Source organism: Mastigoproctus giganteus, chromosome 10 (assembly GCF_048544385.1).
Source record: "Mastigoproctus giganteus isolate SK-2022 chromosome 10, ASM4854438v1, whole genome shotgun sequence".
NCBI lineage: Eukaryota > Metazoa > Arthropoda > Arachnida > Uropygi > Thelyphonidae > Mastigoproctus > Mastigoproctus giganteus.
The window spans coordinates 59,961,720-59,975,896 of NC_143584.1; the positions used below are offsets into that span (position 1 = coordinate 59,961,720).

General features: G+C 37.7%; 1 protein-coding gene across 1 annotated transcript in view; it reads right to left on the reverse strand.

The window, feature by feature from the left end:
• LOC150079049 (meckelin) overlaps positions 1–14,177 on the reverse strand; it is an 860,544-nt gene that overhangs the window by 36,381 nt on the left and 809,986 nt on the right. The window contains exon 26 of the mRNA XM_090382499.1: positions 2,752–2,840. Coding sequence (XP_090238625.1) covers positions 2,752–2,840 — 89 coding nt within the window. The remainder of the gene's footprint in view (positions 1–2,751; positions 2,841–14,177) is intronic.

Consider the following 14,177-nt stretch of genomic DNA (forward strand, 5'->3'; position numbering starts at 1 on the left):
AATGTGAAATAGAAGATGTAGAGGAGTTGCTGGATTGTGAGACAAAAGAACTTTCGGATGAAGAGTTGACTGAATTGGAAACACAGAGAGTGGCACAAGAAAAAACGAGAGAGGAAGAAGAGAAAGTAGAAGAGGAGCCAGAAAAGAAATTCACTGCAAAGGGTTTATCAGATTCTTTTTCACAACTAAATAAAGCTCTTGCCAGTTTTGAAGCAATGGACCCTAATGTCAAACGATTTACAAAGGTTGTATCATTCAAGATGCTGTGCGTTGCTATCGTGAGATATATGAAGAAAAAAAGAAACAAACTGTTCAAACAAAGCTCAGCATGTTCCTCATCAAGAAAACATCTCCTACCTCAACCCGAGAACATGACCCTGACAATCCACAACCCAGCACAAGCAAAGATTAAAAATTGATTTTGTAAATTTCATTTGTATTAATTTTTACATTAATTTTAGATTGTATTTTTGTGTTTACAGTACATTATATACAGTATTATTTTTCATATTATGTACAATATAATTATAGATTGTAGTTTTGTATTTTTATAAACAATATAAATAATAAACCAATTAAAATGTAAAGAACGTTTGAATTTAACCTCATAGAGAGAGATAGCTTAGGCGTAGGAACGAAGGCATGTACAGTATCACTAAGTAAAAGATAAAAACATTACTGTACAGTAATACCCCGATTTACGCGAACTCAGAGTTACGTGGTTCTTGATTTTTTCGTTTGGTGTATATCTAAAATTAGCTTACCAGTGATTTGGAAGTCAAATCATAAAGCTTGGGTGACAGCTTCCGTTTTTTTGAGGACTGGTTTGGTCACCCCTTCATACCCGAAGTCGAACATTATTGCAAGTCTAAACAGATTCCATTTAAAGTGATGTTTCTTATTGACAGTGCACCTGGTCACCCTCCTGCCACCCTAATTAATTTCGATCTATGTGTGAAAGTTGTGTTTTTGTCTCCAAACACAACCAGCTTGCTTCAACCGATGGACCAAGGAGTTATCAAAACATTCAAGGCTTACTACCCGAGGCGTTCGTTTGCACGTCTGAATGAAGCTATGAGACAAAATAGTGAGATATCTGTTAAAGACTTTTGGAAACAATTCAATGTTTTAGATGCCGTAAGAATCATTGAAGAATCTTGGGATGAAATTCACAAAAAAACATTGAATGGTGTCTGGAAGAAACTTTGTCCATTTTTTTTTTCAAAAACGAGACGAAAACACTGATCATGTCGCTCATGTGATAGATGAAGTTGTTAATCTTGCCAGGCAATTAGATTTGGAAGTCAATGGTGATGATGTCAACGCGCTGTTGGATTCACATAGTCAGGAGCTGACAATGAATGAGCTCATAGAGATGCGTGAGCAAAATGTCACTGAAGTATCCGACACTTCAGACCCAGTTCCACCAGAAAAGCACATGACAATTGCAAGCTTGACAGAAGGTCTCAAGTTCAATTGAAAAGGGCTTAAAAATTTTAGAAAACAGACTCCAACGAAGAACGCGTTATAGCTACAAAGCAAGGAATAAAAAAATTATTAGCATGCTACGAAGAAATTCGGCGCGAAAAAAAGAAAGCGCCGTGTCGTCAGACGAATTTGTTAGATTTTATGAAGCCATCGACATCGAAATAACTTTTTTACGTAACTCATTTATTTTTTTAATACATATTTTGTATTAATATGTATAAAGAACTGCAATTTTATTAAATATTTTTCTTCTAAACTAGTGTTTTTGTGAGTCCTTGGTTCCAATTAAACAAAATTTATATGTATATATATGTAAAGTTGTACTCCGACTTAGGGGAATTCGACTTAAGCGATTTTCGTCGGACCCACCTATCGTGTAACTTCGTGGTATTACTGTATTTAAAATGAAAAATAAAAGATGATAAAAATTTAAAAGATTATAAAAATAAATTGTAAAGATGATAAAAAGATTAGAAAGGTTAAAAATACTATTAATAAATATATGGCCGACATACAACCAAATCGACTTACGACCTGTGTCAGTCAGAACAGAAGTCGGTCGTAAGTCGACTTACGACTGTATTAGCATTAGTAGAGGCGTACGATGCAAGAAAGCAATCTTATGCAGCATCAGCCAAAAAAAAAAAAAAAAAAAAAAACCCACTCCCATTTCACTCCTCCATTCGTTCCAAATGCCTGAATGCTCAGCCTTAAATTTGTTTAGGCTATTATAGCTTCCACAACAAAAGATGGAAGCCTGTTCCACCAATCAACTATCTGCTGGCTAAAGGGAAATTTCTGCACATCTATTCTATAACTATATTTCCTCAGTCAATATCGTACATTTAACGCTACTCTACTATGGTGAGTCCATTGTAACATGATTTGATTGTACAGAAAATCAATCGTAAAGCTGTATTTTTAACTATTTATGTAAAACTTAGCATAATTGGGGCAGCTGCTTAAACGGACCAAAATGCACTAGTCCCAATGTGTCCCAAATAACTGGAATCAACTTTATAAGCAGATTTATTTGCTTTACATTTTTATATATATTTATTGTGTAATTCTAATTTTCCGAGGGGTCTTACGTTCTATTTTTTTACTATTAAAGGCATTTTATAATAAACATTTTTACAGGGGCCCCAAAAAATTTTTGCCTAAATATCCTCAAAGTTAGGCCCTGACTATAATATAATATAAAAATAAAAAAAAATTAAGCAGATATGAAAATAACTGGTATATATTAAACTTATTACTTACATGCTCAATAAATCCTGAAAGAAATTTATTTACTATCTGATAAATCTGTACAACCTTATTGATATCTACTTTAGATAGATGGCCACCCACTATAAAAAACAAACAAAACAAAAATCACTTTAAACAAAACAAAACATTTATATTTCTTTGATATATTAATTAAAGATCAAAACACAATGCAAACTAATTACTAAATGATACAGACTAATTACTAAATGATCCTTTAGTAAACTGGGTGTATCCAGTAAAACTGACACAATTTTATTTTGCAAAAAATCATCATTATTATTATTTATTATTATTGTTAATAATAATGATTTTCATGCAGAATTTTTGCAAAATACCATATTATTTTATGTTTTTGAATAAAATATAAACAAGATGAATCAATTTTTGGAAAAAACTGATTTGTTTTTATTATTTTCAACCACTGTTCTTACTATTTTTCAAGTATGGCTGTGTGACAACCTTCTAAATGTTAGTGTTGAAGAAGAATGCAGGCTGCTGTGAAGTCATTTGTTGCTCTGTTTTAGTTTATTTAGAAAAATATAAGTAAAACTATGTTTATTTTTGCATTTGAAAGTTTTTTAGTGGAATATGATAACAACAGACTGGATAGATAAATCAGACAGATTTTTCAAATTTGTTGTAAAAAAATGTCCACAGTAGCTTTGTTGTAGAATAAAAAACTGCAGAATTTATTAAAGACTACTCTGTACATTTTGGGATGCAAATTAGCAATTAAGGTAATTGAAATTAAATGAGTAAACATGGGCTCCATACAGAGTTTGCTACATGTATCAAACAGTTAAGGAAAAAGAAAGTCAGTCAAAATTTCATCAAAAATCTATGCTTTATGCAATTCCCTTGGTTTGGCACGAACAATAAATCACAAATAACTGCAATTTTTGTTAATGTAAAGTACAAGGCTATGCCAGTAAAAATAAAATGAGCATTTTGTATTCAAGGCTGCCATGTTATAAGAACTACTGCATGTGGACCTGATCTACTTGTATTTTCTTCAGAAACTGCCAATGAGTTTCATTATTAAATACTGAATGTAATGTTTAAAGAAACTGTCAGTGGTCCCAGTATACAAATACAGTCAGTCCTCGTATAACATGTGTATACACTACACAAATTCAATCATACATGATTTATAAATAGGGGAACGATGCTGTATATAACATGAACTGAATTAGCTTATGCACAATTCGCCTTTGTGTTTACAAGAAATGGCAATCGAACACGGGAATCACCCCGACTGAATGTAACACATCGGGAATGAAGAGAAGATTCTGAAAATGTATTTTTTGTTTTTTACATGATTGAAAATTTCAGTGAAGGGAAAACACATTTCACCATAATAACGTAAAAACTCACAGAATTCCAGCTATCAGTATTATTGCAAATGCAATTAGATCGAGTTTACTACCTGTTCATAACAGATTCCACTAGCAGGAATGGAATTGGAAATTGTTTTTATTGTTTTATGGTAGTGACCTTCAGAAATGTGCTTTAGTAAAATGTGAGTTAGCATTTGGTGATAATAGCATGTTCCTGCCTTTACGGGTTTTGTTTATTCAGTTGCTACATGCACGCAGCTTTGTTTATGTGTGAGGAGGCACTCTTTGTCAAGAGTGCCTCCTCATTTTTGTTCTTTTTATACTCTAATTGTGCTTTATTCCCTAAAAATGAGTAAAATACTTGGAAAAAGTGTGAAAAGGAAGCATCCTCTTGAAGATCTACAGATTCAGAGAGAAAATGAAAAGCCATATTGATATTGCTTTTCTCGACAATTGAGGAAAAATACAAAATTGTGAAACACTTTGAGCGAAATGAAAGGACAAGTGATATTGTACGTGCTACAGGCCTAAATGAGGCATCGCCGAGAACAACTAGAAAGAATGCACAGGAAATAAAAGAGTAAAATTCCAGAACAGTGTACCCCCTCCAACATGGCAGCAAGCAAAACAGTGGGAAAGCAGTGATTGACAAGCTGTGACTCTGCCCACTCACTGCATTCACCTTCTCCTTGACATCACATGAGGATGTCACATGACATATTACGTCATAGCTGAAAATTCAAAAAAATTAACAGAAACACAAAACAATTTTTGTGTTTCTACACAAAAATTTAAGACCACATGCACTAACAAAAAAAAAACAGCTCTTTCTTTAATCCATAAAATGTCTACAAAAATACATTTCAAAATAAAATATTCATAGCTCCTGCCCAAAACTACTGCTTTTGCAACACAACATTACCAAATGATTCCATGTGCATTTATAATGAAATTACTCTTTGTACATTCTCAGAATGTGCAAAAAAATGCTTTTTCATAAAACTCCAAAATCTGATAACTCCTCCTTACTCCAGTGATAAAATCGCTTCCTTTGCTTCAACCATCCTGAATTACTACTGTAATATAACCCAACCCACACAAATAAAAATCATCTCATGAGTCCTGGCCGCAGCCAACAACCAGTTTTTTGCTTGAATCCCTCCAAAAGTTGCGTAAAAACCTAATCTTTTTTTAACTAAAAACTAAATGAAACCTAACCTTTATTCTCAAAAAACCAAACAAAAACAAATAAAACTCACCTTGTCAGTCCTTTTTTGAAGGCGGGTATACACTGCGAACAGCATTCAGAAACTCCATAGTGAGATTCTCGCTAGCTGAGTGCCTATGCTGCCACATATATTCTGCAAAGTAGGAGTCAAACTGACCATCTACAGTCCTCGATAGCAGTTGCCTTTTAACAGCACTCCACGTTCCCTCGATACTGTTGGTGTTAGCACCATTTTCAGGGTCGGTGAAATAAAGAGAGTGGTTTACCGCTATATGCTTAAAATCTTCATCGCCCAGACAATCATAAGACTTCCAAAAGTCTGGAACACTACAGTAACGGGCAGTATGGAAGTCTTTATTATGTCCAGGAGGACGTCTTTACTCCTATTTTCTACAACCATGAAAAAATACTGTGAACTGCCTCTTTCAGCCTAACCAAACACCCAATGCTCATTCACTCTTTTACCTCTTTCATACTTCTTTTTGCCAAACTTACTCTCATCAATCCGAGAAAAAGAGACTTACAAGAACAACGCTGCACAATAGTAATAACAAGATGGCACCAAACCACACACCTCCAAACAATGCTGAGAACAATAAAATGATAATTTCACATATACAGCCACTCCCTGACTTACTTAAAGACTGCGTTCCACGGAACTCTACGTAAGTCGGAATTTCCCTAAATGATTATGCAGCACTCACAACTATGCGCGCTGAATTTGATTGAAGCAAAAAAGAAATGTCTGACGAACATGTAAATAGAATTATTTATTCAATTTTTTTATCTCGTGCACAGGAAAAATTACAAAAGTGTACAAAATTACAAAAAGAGAGAGAGGAGACAGGCATAACGTCAGCAAGTTTTACCTTTTGAGCATCGTTACCAGAATTAGCTCTTCAGCTGACAAGCATGCCACAAACTTGGCTTGGGGTTTGCCGTACTTATTCTTAATATCTTCATAAATACTTCTTGCTTTTGCCTGAATGGCCATTGGACTTGGAGACACTTGTTTCTGAATCTGATTTTACATCCATATTATTAATAGCTTTTCCATCTTCGATATAGCACCTGAACGCTGTTTTGTGATCACTGTTGATCTTAAATGTGTTGATTATTTAACATGTTCTTTTATATTCAAACTGTCCCTTAAAATAGTACTCGCTGTTGAAGCAGTGAGACCTAATTCTGTGCAATAGATGACACACTTTGTCCTGCTTTATTCTTCTTAATTAATCATCTTCATTTCTAAATCAATTTTGTTTCATTTCCCTTTCCCTTCACCATTGTAATAAGTAAATCAGAATGTAGAGAAGATTCTGAAAATTTATGTTTTTTATATGATTGAAGATTTCAGTGAAGGGGAACTAATTTCACTATAATACCGTAATGTAAAAACTCACAGAATTCCAGTTATCGCTATTATCGCAAATGCAATAAGATTGAGTTTACTACCCATTTATAATAGATTGCACTAACAGATAAAGCCAATAAACTGGAAAGTGCAAATTGTTTTTATTGTTTTATGGTAATGAACTCCAGAAATGTGTTTTAGAAAAATATCACAAAGGTGTTTAAAATTGATTCTTATAATGGAATATATCATAATGATGAAAGTGTAGTGCAATTTTCATTATAAAAATGACCTTTTAGAGAGATAAATAGCTTAGTTATATAGCGAAAATTTCAACTTCCAAGGTCTTGGAACAAATTGCCAAAAAAAAAAAAAAAGTGTTACTGGGTTCAACATTAGCATTAGCATTAGTAGAGGCATACGATGCAAGAAAGCAAGCTTATTCAGCATCAGCCAAAAAAAAAAAAAAAACCCACTCCCATTTCACCCCTCCGTTCGTTCGAAATACCTGTCCAGTTGAGCTTTAAATTTGTTTAGGCTATCAACTTCAACAACAAGTGATGGAAGTCGGTTCCACCAACCAACCACCCGCTGGCCAAAGGCAAATTTCCGCACATCTATCCGACATCCGTCCTTCCTCAATTTGAATTTATGCCCTCTGAGGTGATTATTCTGAGAAAGATGAAGAATCCCATTGGCATTGAGCATGCTCAAACCATTCAAGGCCTTATACACCTCTATCAGATCACCTCGCCGGTGCCTAGTCTCCAGACTCTGTAATTTGCAAAACTTAAGCCTTTCTTCGTAAGAGCAACCCTTTGTTCCATTTACTAATCTTGTTGCCCTTCTCTGTACCCGTTCCAGCAGCTCTACATCCTTCTTGAAATGAGGCCTCCAGACCTGTATACAGTACTCAAGATGTGGCCTAACCATTGCCTTATACAAGGGAATAATCACCTCCTTATCCCTGCTAGAAAAATTCCTGTATATCATTGACAAGACACCATGAGCTACTCTTGCAGCTCGTCTGCACTGCTCAGAGAACTTCATATCTCCCTGCACAATTACCCCCAGGTCCTTTTCATTCTCCACCACTGTCAGTGCAGTACCGCAGAGTTGATACGTTGCTCTGGGGTTACTGTTTCCCATATGTAGTACTTTACATTTGTCAATGTTAAACTTCATTTGCCACCTCTCAGCCCATCTGTTCAACCTTTCCAGATCCTGTTGCAGCAGCATAGCGTCAGTAGTGTCCTTAACGACCCTGCCAACCTTTGTATCATCTGCAAACTTGGACATTAAACTTGATATCCCATCATCAATATCATTCATAAACACCGAAAACAACAACGGACCCAACACGGAACCTTGAGGAACTCCACTAATAACATTAGTCCACGTTGAGCAGTGTCCATTGATTACCACTCTCTGTCTTCTGCCACTCAACCATCCCCTTATCCATAGTAGCAATTTGCCTCCAATGCCACACTGCTCCAATTTGTGCAGCAGTCTTCCATGTGCAACAGTATCAAAAGCCTTTCTAAGATCCAAATATATAATATCAAAGTTATTCCCTGCATCCAGTTCTTTTGTGACTACATCATAGTATCCAATCAAATTGGTCAGGCAAGACCTGCCCTTAACAAAACCATGCTGCGTCTGAGCTATAACTGAATTCTTGTCTAGATGATCCTGCAGTGCTTCTTTAACCAGTGCCTCCATTAATTTACCTGGAACAGAAGTTAAACTAACAGGTCTATAATTACTTGTGTCAGCCTTTGATCCATCTTTGTGAATTGGGGTTACATTTGCACATCTCCAGTCTATGGGTACCTCCCCTGAGTCCAAAGAAGCTCTCATAATTATGGCTAGGGGTTTGCATACTTCCTTTGCTGCCTCCTTTAATATAACTGGATAGATCCCATCCACCCCAGGTGCCTTTTTTATGTTTATCCTCAACAATCTCTCCTCCACTTTCCTCTCAGTTATTACAAAATCATCCAGCTCACTGCCAATGTTTACTTTACCTACATCATTCTCCTTCCTGAATAACTCCTCATGCGTGAATGTAGATGCAAAATACTCGTTTAGATTGTTAGCCACCTGAGCAGGATCCTCAACTGTTGAACCATCAATATCCAGTGGACCAATCTGATTCATCCCTTTCCTTCTCGAGTTCAAGTATGTAAAGAACTCTTTTCTGTTTTTCTTTGCATCCTTTGCCAAGGATTTTTCGTAGTCTGCCTTTGCCTGCCTAATCTCCTTTGTGACTTGGTTACAGACCAACTTATATCTATCATAGGCTTCCATGTCACCCATTAATTTATATGTATCCCATGCATTTTTCTTCTCTGCCACATGTCTCATTAGTTCATCTGACAACCATTTAGGCCTAAACCTTGAACAATATTTCTTAGTTGGTATGTAAAGCCTGGTAGCCTCCAAGATTAGTTCCTTGAATGCTTCCCATTTTGAGTTTGCTGTTGGTAACATCATCAGTTGGTCCCACTGTACAGAATTTAAATACTGTCTCAGACCATCATAGTCGCCTTTACGAAAACAAAAACCCTTCCCTTTACCTCTGATGGTAGTTACCTCCTTGAGTAAATCCCACTTCAACACACTGTGATCACTGCCACCTAGTGGTTCATTTATCTGCAGGTTCTTAATGCACGAAGAGTCACTACTGATAATCAGATCAAGAGTATTGCTCCCTCTTGTTGCCTCACGAACATGCTGATGTAGAAAACAATCATCCAATAAATCCACAAAAGCCTTGCTAGTGTGCGAGTGACCAACCCACAAATTCCAGTCAATATCTGGGAAATTAAAATCCCCCATTATAAGACTCTCTGATTTACTGGCCCACTCTATTTCCCTGTACAATATCTTATTATACTCATCAGAGTCATTAGGCCTATAGCACACTCCTACTCTCAATTTTGATTTCCCTATGCTTATGTCACACCAAACTGATTCGGCACTGCCCTGTCCATCGATGTCAACTGGCTTCACTTCCTTGGACTTTATGTGTTTCTTAATTAATAGCATAACCCCTCCTCCCCTCCTGTCCTGTCTATCCTTTCTATACACATTGTATTCCCCAAATTCCAGTTCCGCATTACTTATATCTGTGTGACACCACGTCTCTGATATCCCAACAATATCTGCCTTTGATGTTTTGAGCAATACCTCAAATTCATCAAATTTATTTACCAAACTCCTAGCATTGGTGTACACGCAGGTATACATGCACCTGTTTCTATTCTTAGCTACCCTAACGCAACCCATGTGTTTACTTGTACCGCAATGACTACCAGCAGTCTCTGAAATATCCTGCATCTTGTTTTTCAGACTTCTGCTCATATCAATAGAAGCAGTGCAAGAATCACTTCCACCTCTGCCAGTGGCTACTGTTAATCTATTAGTCCTTGTATCCCCCCCAACTAGCAGTTTTCCGACCCACCTAACACTGCCTCGACAGCATCAGCAAAAATTCTTGCACCCTTTCTATTTAAGTGTATCCCATCCCTGTAGAAGCAATCTCTCCTGTTAACAAGTACAGTCCAGGCTGAAAAAAATTCTACCCCTTGAGCCTTGCACAATCCCTCCAGGGCCGAATTGATCGACAAGGCTCTCATCATATACTCCCTCCTATCGTGTCTGGGCAGAATTGCAGACACTTTCAAGTTCAACCCTAATTCACGGCTTTTTTTCAGCAGTGACCTGTACTTGCTAAGTAATTCCGCCGGTCTCCTACTCTTAATATCATTGCGATATTTTCACGATACCTCCATTTATTCCTACGGAAAAATATGTTTCCATGATTTTTTTAAGTTTGCACTTGCTGGCAAAAAAGTTAGGTAAAGTCGAATTTCCGTAAGTCGAGTATCACATAAGCCAGGGAGTGCCTGTACTGCTAAAATCTCAAACAACTCTCGTGTGACATCCACCTGTCAATCACAGCACTGAGTTGGAGGTGTCTTCATGTGTCAATCACTGCCATCTTCCTCAGTTTCATCGAAGTACCCAGAGGAGTACACTACTCTGGAGTTCATCCAATAAAAGTAACTTTCAATGCAGGAACAACTCAGTGTAACAAAATCCATTAGATCAAGACATAAAGAAGGAATATCTGTCATCTGTTTGGATAGAAGATCAAACAAAGAACTAGTCTGCTTACAATAGAAGCAAAAGCATTAGCAATATTTTATTATGTAATAATCGTAATAAAATACGTACATAAGTATTTTATTACGATTATTTATTATGTTTGGTAATGTTTTGGTTACAAATGCTTGTTCAATCTTGGTTGGTCGCCACCGAACCTTATTTTTCCCACAAGGCCTGTTATTTATATTGCATGATTTTGCATTGCATGAGGGTTTCTAGGAACACAGTTATCGTGTTACCCAAGGCCTGACTGTATATGTGAACTACAATAGTTCACAAAAATGAGTTGGTCAGACTCATTGTTGTGAAGTGCTTTGTGAATCTGATCAAATGACTTGATCAGAGATTTTGTTTTCCAAAATGTACTGCAAAGGTGGATCAAGAAATGATGTTAAAAACTTACTCTCTCTGGGAACAACTTTTTCATGGTACAGACACTGTGAGGAGTTCATTCAACACTTCTCGCAGGAAGACTGCAGCAAAGTTTCCATAACCCCAGGGGCTCACATATAGTGAGTATGGTCTTGGCATACACAGGTCCTGAGCTGGATATCATCATTCTTCTCTTTCTTGGTGATTCTTTTTTACTTTTGACTCTCTCTCTCTCTCTCTCTCTCTCTCTCTCTCAGGGTAACTTGGGAATTTTTTTTTTTTTTTGGATGGTGCAGCATAAGGCTTCCTTGCACCATATAGCTAATAATAATAATAATAAGTTGTAGTTGCTGGAGTTGTTTCTCGCCAGCGAGAAACAACTCCAGCAACTACTCCGGATCACCGAAGAATTCAGCAAGGACATCAAGATGGAATTTGGTCTAGCCAAATGCAAGACCCACACACTGCACCAGGGGAAAATTAGTTGGCCGAAACTACCAGCTGCTGACTGGTAAAGAGATAGAAGCTATGACAGAAGGAGAGACCTACAAATACCTTGGGATGATGCAGGCTCAGCAGTTAGAACACAAGGAAATCAAGAAGTGCCTGACTGAAAAATATCATCAGAGACTCAAAAAACTGATGAAATCAAAATTGAACGGAGGGAACACAGTTAAAGCCATAACACCTATGCAGCTCCAGTACTAACATACACATTCGGGGTCATAGATTGGACTAACACTGAGCTAGAAGATATTGCGCAAAAGACAAGGACAATGATGACAAAGAGTCGCCAACACAACCCAAAGTCAGCAGTGGAGAGACTAACAATACCTCGGAAAGAGGGAGGAAGGGGCCTGATAGACCTGACAGAGCAACAGAAAACAGCAATAGTTAACCTGAAGGATTACTTTGAGAACAACACAGCACCACTCCACCAGGCTATAAGGAAGATAGATAAGTGGTACACCCCACTCAACCTAAGCGAGGAACCCCCACCCACCCAGACAGCACAAGAAACAAAGTTAGAAAGATGGGCAAAGAAGACACTCAACAGCAGAACTACAATGACCTCCATCAAGATCACATCGATAACATTGCTTCCAACGCATGGCTCACAAGCGGGACGCTCTTCCCCGAGACTGAAGGATTCATGCTGGCCATCCAAGACCAGGTAATCAACACCAGAAACTATAGAAAATACATTGCAAAGGAGCCCGGAATGTCAGATGACACTTGTCACTTGGCCTCAGAAACGATCCAACACAACACTGCGGGGTGCAAGGTGATCACCCAGACTGAATACACTCATAGACACGACCAGATAGCCAGGATAATACATCAGAAGCTAGCGAGGAAATACCAGTTGACCAAAGAAAGTGTACCATACTACAAGTATGGTACATACTATACTACAAGTATGAACCCCAGGCAGTACTAGAGACCCGAACCCACAAGCTGTGGGTTCGGGTCTCTAGCACTGCACCCCAGACCGGACATAACCCTTGTGGACAAGATGGAAAAGGCTACCTACCTGATTGACATAGCGGTGCCCAACACTAGCAATGTCCAGAAAATCCATGAAGAAAAAATTAGGAAGTACATGAACCTGAGACACAAAGTCAAAGAGATGTGGCATATGCAAGAAGTATCGGCCATCCCAATCAACCACTGGTATGGTGCCAAAGACCCTACATACCAGCCTAGCAGCAATAGGTCTCCCAGAGAACACCTACAAGGAACTCCAGAAAGTCGCAATCCTGAAAACCTGTAGGATAGTCAGAGAGTTCCTCGACCAACAGTAACACCAGACATTACAACCACCCTGTGTACTTGGTAGCAGTACCTGTCATGAGTGGAATCCCCCAATCAGAGAGAAATAATATAAGAGCAACAATAATAATAATAATAATACTACGGTATTTCCAGATTGCTGTAGGACAATTTGGAAATACTGCTGGATAATATACAGGGTGTTTCAAAAATGATGGTAAATAATTTAAAGGTGAAAAGTACAAACTAAAATAAGCAAAAAAGTCCAAATGAACATTGGGCCGCAAATGAACCATTTTCAAGATAATGCATATTTTTTGTTAAGATTGGCCACTGGCCATGGGAGCACTAGTTTAGCAAAAAACTGCCAATCCTTTGCTAAGGGTGGTTTTATTAAACATAAGATAATACATTTTTAATTTTTGGTTTCAACACCACAGGATTTTACAGATGTTACATGTTACAGGATGTTACAAAAGGTGTTCAAAATACTGTCCTTGCATCCATACGCAGCTTTGTAGTCTTCTCTGCATTGAGTTGTGAATCCTCTCAGGCATTCCTGGGTCATTTCTGATTTGCCAAAAGGCTCCTTCAATCCGATGCTGCAATTCCTCAACTGTGTTAATGTCAGAAGTGTACACTAAGCTTTTTACATGACCCCAGATACAAAAATCCATAGGACTTAAGTCTGGTGATCTGGGAGGCCACATTACAGGCCCACCTCTACCTCTCCACCATTGACCATACCTTCTAGTTAGTTACCAAGTCACAACTCGAGCAAAATTTGCTGGTGCACCATAATGCATAAACCGCATGTTCTGGCGTTGCTGAAGTGGAAGTTATCATCATCAAGGAGGTCTAGAAGAACATTCTGCAGCAACTGAAGGTTCACATCTCCTATTAGCCTGTTTGGCAGAAAGTGTGGTCCAATTAGACAGTCTCCCAGTAGTCCTGCCAGATATTCAACGAGAAACGTTGCTGATGTCTTGGGACTCATGAACTGCATTAGGATTTTCATTGGACCAAACTTGACAGTTATGAAAATTAAAAATACCATTCATGAATAAACCCAGCTTCGTCAGTGAATAAAATGTTGTTTAAAAATTGGGGGTTGGTTCAGGACACACTGTTGTTGCATGCACCGGCAGAAGTTCACTCTGGGAGGGTAGTCTGTATTTCT